Below are 11,586 nucleotides of genomic sequence, written 5' to 3'. Positions count from 1 at the left end.
TAGATTGAACCTTCTGGCCTGGAAGTGGTTTGTACTGGAGCCCCCGGAATAAAATAAGCCCCTTTCCACACAAGCCCAATGTGCTAATAATAAATCAAGATTCAAGAACCCCACAGACACTAAAAGGGCCTAAGGAATTAAGCCTGTTCCCATGAGGTATTACAGCAGGTACTTTGGAACAACCCAGGGTGGTGTTACGTAATAAGATAGAATGAATCCTAGAAATTAAACGTGTATTTAATACTGAAGCACAAAATGGGCAGAGTCAGCAATGGAGTGATCCAAAGGCAACTTTATTAAAATTATGCATTTTTTTTTCTTTGAGAGATTTTACTTTAAAGTTCAATACACAATACTGGCCTAATGATTGGAACTGTAGGTGACAGACAAACAGTATCAGGTTCATGCTTTGGAGAATCTGATCTTTTGTTAATTGGGGAAGATTGACAATATTCTTATTTAAAGTTGAATTGTATTTAATAGGTGTCTAATGAAAGCAACAGCATCTCATGGAATGTTGATTTGGTTGTACAAAAAAAGCCAAATAATACATCTATCAGTGCAATAAATAACTCCAATAAGTAGCATTTCAGTGGCACACAGCTCATAAGTAACACGGGCCAAAACTATACTCCATCTTTTTTATGGCATAAAATTCATTAAAAATAGACATTATGCACCTGTAACTAGAACTCCCACGCATGCTTATGTGCTCATGCTACTCAATATACAACTGCAGGAATGGACATTCTGTGCCTTAGGCTACAAGATTTCACCTTGGGACCAGAAATGCAAAGACATGGAAACTTGATGTGCAATCTGGAACATTCCTATCCCACTGTAGAACAGCCTTCCCCATAGAGAGCACTTCTAGTATGTACTTGGATTAGGGGTTGAGTCTTGCCTAAGGCCAACGAAGGAAGACATCAGGAAACTCCATTCACATTCACTAGCCACGTTCTGCCCCAGCTTTTTTAGGTAGACAGCACTAAGCTGGGAAAGCTCACTCTGCCTTTAAATCTTGTAGCTAAGACCACAGGGCAAAGTAGTCTCAAGGAAGTTGTTCAAGGTACAAACTTTTCTGCCTCAAAGTGCTTAGTGTGGTTGATTTTTCTAAGTTTGCAGAGAAAAAGGAAGACAGATCACCACCACTATTTTATTTTTAAATAAATGCTCAGTTTAGACCCAGGTTAGTTAAAAGGATGGGAGAGAGAAATAGAGGAGAAATGAACTGAGAGAAGTACAAATAATAATCACCATAAGTCGTCTTGTGAATTAGCAAAAGTACCACCAAGAGAAGAGAATAGTGGCCATGGAGTGCAAGTAAGCCTAGGGTGAGAAATAATAATAAACCATCCAAAGTTCATTATGGGTGTACCAGGGAGAGATAGGAAGAACCGCAAATAAATCCTTCATTTTCAGGTCTCCTCCTACCACTTCCTTTAGTTAAGAGGTTGAAGTCCTTGTTTTGAGACAGCAAGAGTCCCTTTCACCTTCTTGAGTTAACAGTTAAACTTGTAGAAGAAGTGAGTAGGGAACAAAGTCTCCATCATCAAAAAAAAAAAATATCCACCAAAAAGCAAGACAGAAGTAGGATCAACCAAGTTATGGCAGGTTCACCATGGCCAACTTATGCTTAACAGAAAGCTCAAGTTGTGGGGTGGAGAGAAACCACGCCATCCAACCACTCTACATTTCCAAGAAAGGTTCCTATTTTCAGCCACTTGGTTGGATCCTTGGGTCCATCGGGGTCACATTGAGTTGCTCTGTATAAGCTTCCTCCCACTCCTACCAGGGCCACACAAACCAACTAATATCATTTTGAGTCCCCTCCACAGGCAAGCTTGATGACAAGCCAGGGTTCCTGAGCAATGTGGATGCTGGAGTGCTAGACTCATCTGCTGCTGACGGTTTCCAGGACTGTGGACTGATCCAAAGGAAAAGAAAAGGATGGGGGAAGAGATCTTCATGCTTTCACACAGCCAGTCCTCAGTGACGTAGCTCGTGATGATGCTCATGGTCTGATTTTCCCAGGAATTCCCTAGACGAAAGGAAAATAATCAGTTTGTGAGACAAATACAAGGCAATCGAGTTCAGGTGCCAACCGGACAAAAGGTAGCTGGTGACTAAGCAGAGAAGAGTGCTGGCCTGGAGTCAGGAAGGGCTAAGTTCAAATGTCTGGCCTCAGACACTTGCTAGCTGTGAGACCCTGGCCAAGTCACTTAAACTCTGCTTTCCTGCTTCCTCAACTGTAAAATGATGGTAATAATAGCACACCCAGCTCATAGGGTCCTTAGCACAGTGCCTAGCACACAGCAGGAGCTTTTCAATGCTTCCTCTCTTCGATTTTCAGTGTATGCCTCCATAAATAACATCATGTGGGGCTGGATGACAGCTAACAAAGAAATCCAGACTTCCAGAAGAAATTACTTTGACTTCTGAAATCTTCAGACTCCTTACTGAACTAGTTTAAGCTTTAAATAAAATTCAAGCCCAGGATGTTCCACCTCTTCTGGAAACAAGTTCCAGGAAAAGTTAAACCATAAAGGCCTGTGGGTCAAATGACCTGTGTTTCAAAGCTTCCTGGTAAGTTGGTGAAGGGAACTAGGGGAAGAGGAAATTTCATTTCCATTTTCGAGTTGTTCCAGAGCATGAAGTTGCTTTAAAAAGGTACCAACCTCCACTGTTAGCTCTTTCTCTTGTGGGGACCCAAACAAAACAAGTCATTTCAAAAGTCAAATCAGAGCAGCTGAAAAAACTATCAAAGGCTCCCAGGATAGGCATAAGAAAGGTGAGGCTTCTGGGCCAAGACAAGGCACCTGAGACTTGTCTTTGGTCCCTTTGCCAGGGCTTCAAAGGCCCAGCCCCCTTCTCTACCAGCCCTGCAGCCTGAATCAGTTCTAGAGGTCCCTGCTTGGGTTGATAAGATTCTGTTCTGCTCTTTCTCACTGATGGCTCAGCATTTCTCTTGATCTACATTCCAACCTCAGAAGTGAACTTCTGTACCTGGTACTGAGGGCCAGCACACTGAGTGGACAAGTCTGCCCCAATGGCACAGGAATGTGGTCAGAGGGGAGCATCACACTTCAGGAAATGGCCTGAAGCCAGCAGGAAAGGCTGGCAAAGAGAGCCAAAGAGGGAAAGGGCAATGTGGGCAGAAAGGCACACCTTGTAAGGGTTGAGAAAGAAACTAGAAACCTTACATGTGGAGGAAGTAGCTAGATGGTTCAGTGGATAGAGTACTGGGCCTGGAATCAAGAAAACCCGAGTTCAAATCCAATCTCAGACACTTACAAGCTGTGTGACTCTGAGCAAGTCACTTAACCCCCATTTGCCTCAATCTGTTGGAGGAGAAAATGGCAAACCAAGAAAACCCCATGGACAGTACAGCCCACAGGGTCACATCAAGTCAGACACAACTGAACAAGACAAATGGGGAGGAAAGGAGAGGAAGGGAGGAGAGAGGGGATGGCAGGAGGGAAGAAGGGAGAGGACAGGAGAGAGGGGAAGCAGGAAAGGAGAGGGAGTGAAACCACAAAGGATAAGTCATTTTGGGAATTGTTTGGATTAAATTTCTCCTTGCTCTTCTTCCTGAGTGCCAGATAAAACATACACAGGCACTTAAGAGAGGGAAAAAATGTACCAACTACAGGGATATCTCGCCCCAATCATCAGGCCCCAATACCCCATGAAAACCTGAAATAATTACATGTCACACTCATGCCACGAGGGTCTTTGGGAGTTCTCGATGTTTGGATGCCTTTCATCCTCAGAGATGAAGTTCAGTGGAAAGCACACTCAATTGTTAAGCAGGAGGCCTTGGTTCTAGTCCCACTAACTAGCTGTTCTATTTAATAGGGACTTCACAATCTCTACAGTTATGAGTTTGCTCAACTGTAAAATGAGGACAAAAAATGCCTGACCCATTTCTCTCAAAGGGCTGCCATAGGGATCAAATGAGAGAGGGAACAATGTGAATCTATTATGGTTACAGTTATTTTAGTTATTATATATGATAATCAGACAATGACATTGTCATCACGTTCCAAACAACATAGTAACCCCACTACATACAACAGGTATGGCCCTCTCGCTAGATGGGCTCCCATTGTTTTCTTTCTTGGCTGGGTTGCAACCTGAAGTCAATGGAGAAGAGACCTCATTGCAATTGCTTTCTCTTACCTCAATATCCGAGGTAGTTCAGGACTCTTGTATATGTACTTGTGTCTGTAACCAAGATCCCTATGAAATGGAACAAACTGGACTTTGAAGTCCCGGAAGCTCTGAGATGGTGCAGCGATGTTATAAAGCTGAGAAGCGGAAAATGAGACAAGAGTAAGGCCACAACAGCGCAGCAACTCAACTTGTTCGAGAGACAGTAGGTAGTGGAGAGTTATCTTCCTAGGCCCTGCAATGCTCTTAACAATGACTTTATTAAGAACAACAGAACTTCCTAATTATACAGTAAGTATGTTTCTCTGGGGAGTACTAAGCACTCCCCAGAATGACCATCTTAATTCTTCTGAATTCTTTCTCCCTTGGAAATAGGAAGGTACCTAACCTATTCTAAATATGAGAGCATGCTAAGTAAGTAGTAAAGCCAAGAATCAAATCCAAATGTATCAGCACTCACTCCTTTCCATCACACCACATCCCAACAGGTAAGGACAGAGCAATCAAGTTAAGGGAAGGAAATTTAACCTGTTGCTGAGGACACTAAAATGGGAGTCAAGAAACTCCCAGCACTGCTAGTGAATTGCTATGATGTCTTCAGAAGAGCATTTAAAAAGAAATCTTTTTTTTAATCTGACTCAGTTTCTCCAACATGCCTTCAACTTCCATTGAAATGTTGAGGATCAATAAGAAAGGTTGATTTGACTATCTGTGGTGTAACAAAAGATTCTCCACACTGTTACCCCACCAGCCAAAGAGTCATAAGAGTAGGAGAATAATTCTTTTTAGCGTACAGTTGATATTATTCTGTTTCAACTCCCCTCTAATATCAGTGGTTGTATTTAATCTGTGTTTGCTGGTTACTTGTCTTGTCACTGGCCTCACTTTTTCATCTATAAAATGAGGGGTTTTGGCCAATTAGATAGCCTTCAAGGTCCCTTCCAGCTCTAAATCTATGATCCCAAGCATGTCTGCCCCTACATTAAATGCTGAAAGAAAAAGCATTGGTCTGTTTAATTTGCTCCATACAGTGCCCAACAAAGCACCATTTGAAGTGAGTGCTTAAGTATTCCACAGAGGATCTTTGGAAATGCCTTGGGCACTGTGGAAGAAAGATAAAACATTAGAGAATTCAAAGCTGGACTGCTATCACTATAATAAGGTCTGCTCTTCATTTGGAGCTATGGCACCTTGCCTTTACATTTAGAGAAGATGCCCGTCTGCTCTGTCTTCTTCCATTCCATTTCAGAATCAACTCTTTCCTGTTAGAAACATTTCTCCTCCAGGAAGGAAGGGATCATGAACTAGCCATAAGACCAAACCTCTGAGGTGTCATTCTTGTGATAATAGCACAGACCCTGCGTATAAGAATATCCTCCCTAATTACACCCATTGGCTTGAGGTATTAAAGGAGAGAGTCCATCTCACCTCATCGGGGATGACTTACAAAGTAGAGATTAAACTAAACCCCCTTCAGCTCTAGCCAACAAATGGGAAGCTCTTCTGCCATAGCGCACTGTAATTACATTCTTGCCTGCCCCAGCTTTGGTAATAAAAATTAGATTTCCTTGTGGATGAACCAGTTATGCTGATCTCCAAATAAACATTTTTAAATTAGTCTTTTCTTTCTTTCTTTCTTTCTTTTTTTTTTTTTGCTTTCTGGTGAGGCAATTGGGGTTAAGTGACTTGCCCAGGGTCACACATAGCTAGTAAATGTCAAGTGCCTGAGGCCGAATTTGAACTCATGTCCTTCTGACTCCAGGGCTGGTGCTCTATCCACTTTGCCACCTAGCTGCCCCTTAAATTATTCTTAATCATCACTCAAGCAGCCAATTATTTCCTTGAAGATACAGAGATAGATACACACACATACATATGTACATATATAGATACATATGTGTATACAATTTTTTAAATCAAACTCTAACATCATCAGCCTTTTCCATAGTCCATAAACCATCTAGCAAAAGTAGAAATTCCTTATTTATAAAAGGACATAGTAAAATAACATTGAATGTATATGATCAATTAAATTTGCTTTGCCACAATATCCATTTAAATTTAATCCATAAAATATTCTAACCTACTTTTTAGTTACTCCCACTAAGTCTACATAAGTAATTTTCTGTATTTATTCCCATTCACTTTCTTCTTGGATGTTGCTGGGGAGATAGTAGGGCCCATTTCCAGTCCAACACCAATTCCAAACATAGCTGCTATTTTAGTGAAAACAGTTTCCCCTAAAGCCTCATTTTTCTTTAAGAATCTGCTCACTTCAGGCAGCTAAGTGGGGCAGTGGGTAGAACTCCAGCCTTGGAATCAGGAAGACCTGAGTTTAAATCTGACCTCAGACACTTGACACTTACTAGCTGTGTGACCCTGGGCAAGTCACTCAACCCTGACTGCCTCACCAAAAAGGAAAAAAAAAAAAGAATCTGCTCACTGGCATAGCAACTACAGTAGAGCAACCCAACTTCTAATTTCGGTAGCTTAAAGCACATCATCATTTATACAATGGTCCCTTGAAACTAGGCAGTACAGGGAAAGAGTCCTGACTCTGGAGTCAGAGGATGTAGGTTCAAATGCTACATCTGAGACCCTGGACAAGTCGCTGAACACTCCTGCACCAGTTTCCTCACCTGAAAAACAACAGGCTTGGACTCGATGCCCTCTAAGACCCTTCTAGCTTTTAAACCCAGGATCCATTGATCTTCTCCACTCTTTATCAATAAGTAGCAAAGGTAACTTTATTGACTACCTGAGGGACCCATATTCTTTCAAATAACCCGCCTGTTTTACCCTCTCCCAACCTACCAACCAGGCCCACATACCTTTCTTCCTAGATGGAATGGCACGATGGGGTCATCTTCAGCATGAAGAATAAGCAAGGAGCATGATATGTATTTCACACTGAAATGAGAACAACAGCAAAGTTATAGATACTAAAACAAGAAAGCATTCTAGCCCCTAGTGACCCAGACAGGGAAAGGACAAGGAAAGTTTCACTCTTATAAGTATTTGGCTCTTTGTGAAGGAGAATTTTGACATTTTGGTTTCAATAATGCTATTGGGGTCTACATTGTAGTGTTTGTTAAATCTCTTTTTTTTAAGAGAACATGAAATAGATTTCATAAGTTTGATAAAGAAAGTCTAAGTTAATATACCTTCAAAATATTATCAAAAAACAACAACAACAAAGAGCTATCCACTCTCAGATCACAGTGGAACTACATATAATTGCAACAAATGGTAAGCAACTTAAATGTCCAACAAAAGGGGAAATGGCTGGATAACATTTGGCACATTAATGTAATACAATACTACAATGTCATTAAGATTGGCAAGTATATGTGTTAAAAGGAAACATGGAAAGAACTTTATGGAATAATGCAGAGCCAGAAAAAACAGAATAAACAACAATTATGACCATGCGAAAGGAAAGTGAATGGAAATAAATAGACAGAAGTACTGATGTAGACAGTGGGACTAACTAAAAAGTAGTTAGGGCATTTTATGGATTGAATTTCATTTAAATGGATATGGTTGCGAAGCAAATTGATTACATATATATTCAATATTATTTTATTATGTCCTCTTTCAAATAAGAAATTTCTACCTTTGCTGAGTGGTTTGTGCTCTTTATCATCGTGTCAAAAATCTTCACCAAAATCAGTCCCTACAATTTTTTTTTAAGAAATAAAATATGGATATTTACTGCAAGCCTCCTCTTTTTAAAAATAGATGTGGTCCTCAAAAATACTGTGTAAATAGACTACTATAAAGTATATAAATAAACCCTTTAGAAGGCATGAGGGGAGATTGGTATTTAAAAGAATTCTCTTATGACGCCTTTCATAAATGTGAAGAATCATGTAATTTGTCTCTTTTCTGAATGGTGATTCACTTTCAATTCAACAAATATTTATTAAGCTCCTACTGTGTGCAATGCAATAAACTAGGTACTGGGTTCATTCTCTAAGGTGGCTTCAGGACCAAACTGGGACTTTGAAAGCTCAGGTTCATTCAAATCAAGGCACACCTTGTACACTTTGAAAATTTAAGTAAATTCATTTACATACACCTACTGTTTTCTGGGAATGCACAGATCCAAATGTCTATGCCTTAGCAGTAAAATAGGAAGTGCCCATGGGACAATGAGGTTAAATAACTTGACAGAACCACACAGCTGGGAAGTGTCAGAGGTGGGATCAGAACCCAGGGTCTTTCTCCCCCCCCCCATCTAAGCCCAGCCCTCTTTGCCTCTGCTACTGTGTAAGGAGCTGTTTGTTGTTGTTCAATTATTTTTCAGTCATGTCCAACTCTTCATGACCCCATTTGCTGGAATGGTTTGCCATTTCCTTCTCCAGCTCATTTTACAGATGAGGAAACTGAGGCAGACTGGGCAAAGTGACTTGCCAAGGGTCACATGGGTAGTAAGTGTATGAGGCCAGATTTGAACTCAGAAGGATGAGTCTTCCTGACTCCAGGCCTGGCACTCATCCACTACACTACCTAGCTGCACAAAAGACATTTGTAATCCCCCTCTCATTCTTTAAGGCACACATCTGTGAGTTTATTAGTCATACTAAAATGTGAATTCTGGAATAGGAAAAAAAAAAAAGGAAAGATTTGGTGACACTCCACGGACCCACCTGGAATGCAAAATATACTGAGATTTTAAAACACTCCCATTACAGACCCAGAGCATGTGAAAAGTTGGGGCTTCTGCCTGGTAACCAACAGCCTTATTATTCAGTTGGCAGTAAAAAAACCAGATACTTCAGCTTGCCTCCCAACACACCTCCTTTGCCCAGAAGACACACTGAAGAAAAGAAAACTTCAGAAGAAAGAATGGCCACTTACTTTTCATCATTTGCAAATTTAATCCCACTGCTAGTTATGGGGTCGAGGAAGAACCAATCAAATCCAGGAAAGTATCGGTAGACCTGGAGACACAGGAAAGACAGAATTGACAGATGTGTATAACAAAATCCCCTCTTCTCCTTTCCAGCACTCTCTCATCTGCCACCCTTCCAGGTTTCCTACATTCCAACACAACTTGCACAAGCAGCTGGCCTCTGCACGTGCCCCATTGTCCTGCTTCTGCAGGTACCTACACTGGGAACACCCTCCCTCCCACTTCCCCACTTCATTCCAACCCATCCCTTAAAGGCCACTCAAATGTCCCTCCTCTTGCATGGTGCCTTTCCCCACTTCCCCCTCGCAGCAATGACCTTTCTCCCTCAGACTTCACACCTCTCATATATTACTTTGTGGACTGCCCTTTCCACCTGCAAGCTCACTAGGAACAGGGCGCATGTCTATCTAAACCTTGTATCTTCTGCAGGGCCTCCTACCTAGCCCAGTTCTGCATCCAGTAAGTAAACCTCTACTCCACTGAAACGGAATTAAAAAGCCCAAATAGGCACTTCCAATTTAGTTTGAGTAACACATGCTCCAAAGGGGTCATTAATGAATAAACTCATTGAGGATGCGAAAAATGATGCAAATACAAAGAGATTCACATCTACTTCTCCATTTGTCTTGCTCGTACCTCAGCAAAGATAGCTAAAGGCCATTTTTAATGGGTATGGCTGCATTAAGTATATCATACCTCTAATGCCCATCGAGGGCTGTCCAAATAAGTAAGAAAGAAGGCTAGTGTTATTAAGAGAAAGTCTCCTTTATCCCCAAACTTCTCTCTTTAACCCAGGTCATTCAGAAATGGAAATTATACCATTAGAGAGTTATTGCTGAATTACCCACTGCTCTTTGCCCAAGGTTCCCTTTAAAATTGAAAATATTCACGAGAGGAATAATGTATTAAGCTGTCTTAACATTAATGCCTGTTAGCATTTTTCCCCCATAAAGAGAGACTCTGTAATAATTGAATGAAATTCAGCAACAATTGTTCAGTGTGTACTCTGCACAAGGCTGGAGACAGAAGACAGCCCCTGACCTCAAAGAGCTTATATTTCGCTTGATGGGAGGGTACTAAAAAGAAGAGGTTGAATAAGGACAAATTTGCTCAAGGTCACACATGTTTACAAAAATACATAAGTAACACTCAGAATTTGAACCCTGGGCCTGGGCAGAAAGTCTCAGCCTAACTCTCCATCCCCCATCCCCTTCTTGCAGGGCGTGGGGGCAGAGTTAGCTCAGACATCCATCTTCGCTTTTCTCCCTACCCTTCCTGAGCCTTCCCTCCATTCCCCAAGGTCTATTCCCCAAAACAACATGATTTAATTGAGATATGAATTGTCGCCTATTGTCTTTTTTAAAAAAAAGAAATAAACATGGTTTTTTTTTTGTTTTGTTTTGTTTTTAACATTGAAAATCCCAACACGCTGAGTGATTTGTGCCAATTAAACTTCATGAAGTATAAAATCTCATTTGAATGTCTCTGGCATTTACATTTTTGATGGAAATGTGAACACTTTATGGCAAAACTCAAATATGGTAATTAAGTATGAAACTCTTCACAGCTGTTTACAATTTAAGCTGTCTCTAAAATCTGACTCTAAATCCAGCAATCTCTGTACTAGTGGTGGGGAACCTGCGGCCGGCCTCAAGGCCACATGTGGCCCTCTAGGTCCTCAAGTGTAGCTCTTTCACTGAATCCAAACTTCACAGAACAAATTCCAGCCTTGTCCACTCAACCAAAAGAAAAAACTATGAGAAATCCCTCCAGTAGAGCCAGTATTAAGCAAAATGGTATACAATAGGACAGATTTGTCCTAATTCCAACCTCTTCTTTTTTCTGTATTATCTCCCCACCCCCACCTAAGTACCCAGGACCTTCAAGTCAAGTAGAGTATAAATTCTTAGAGATATGGGTCTGTTTTGGCTTTTTATCTGCAGCTTTGCACACAGTAGGCATTTAATAAATGCTTATTACTCTAAGTGTCTTGTGTCAAGGGGGAAAGATAACACAATTATGATTATACTACCACAGTGATTCTTATCAATCTGTAAAAATCTGGCTTCAGGGGCTGACTCTCAAACAAGGTCAGTTTCTACTTTGGTGGTATAAGCTAGGACTTAATTTGGAGATGAAAGAATTAAAACCTTTCTTCCTACAGAGGAAGAAAGTAGGGGCCCCCAAGGTCCTTTTCTTTATAAAGGACAGGTGAATCACAAAATATTGTGGAAAAAGAGATTTTAAAAATAAAGATTAAAATGGCCCCTTCCCCAAGCAACGCACCTATGTTACAACACGATTCAGAGGGGAACCCCAGAGTTTCCTTCATTCTAAGAGCTTAAACCAAATATGGAAATACAAAGGAACTCAAGAATTTCAAGGAAGCAAAAGGGGACAAATAAGAGAAATTAAATTAGCAATGGGACTCTCTAGTCACAGCTAGCAATATGTATGTGTGTGTGTGTGTGTGGTGTGTGTACACGCACACATCT

The 11,586-nt window shown here is 40.9% G+C and overlaps 1 protein-coding gene across 6 annotated transcripts in view; it reads right to left on the bottom strand.

The window, feature by feature from the left end:
• Nucleotides 1–274: 274 nt before the first annotated feature.
• ABHD12 (abhydrolase domain containing 12) overlaps nucleotides 275–11,586 on the bottom strand; it is a 140,350-nt gene continuing 129,038 nt past the window's right edge. For all 6 annotated transcript variants that reach the window (XM_027853905.1, XM_027853902.1, XM_027853900.1 and 3 more), the window contains 4 exons: nucleotides 9,037–9,119; nucleotides 7,005–7,083; nucleotides 4,183–4,310; nucleotides 275–2,041 (listed from right to left, as the gene is read on the bottom strand). In XM_027853905.1, the coding sequence (XP_027709706.1) occupies nucleotides 1,990–2,041; nucleotides 4,183–4,310; nucleotides 7,005–7,083; nucleotides 9,037–9,119 (342 nt within the window). In that variant the 3' untranslated portion in view covers nucleotides 275–1,989. The remainder of the gene's footprint in view (nucleotides 2,042–4,182; nucleotides 4,311–7,004; nucleotides 7,084–9,036; nucleotides 9,120–11,586) is intronic.

This window comes from Vombatus ursinus, unplaced genomic scaffold (assembly GCF_900497805.2).
Source record: "Vombatus ursinus unplaced genomic scaffold, bare-nosed wombat genome assembly UNPS02010219.1, whole genome shotgun sequence".
NCBI classification, from domain to species: domain Eukaryota; kingdom Metazoa; phylum Chordata; class Mammalia; order Diprotodontia; family Vombatidae; genus Vombatus; species Vombatus ursinus.
Note: the sequence above shows the minus strand (reverse complement) of the source record. Positions and strands in the feature narration are given on the sequence as shown.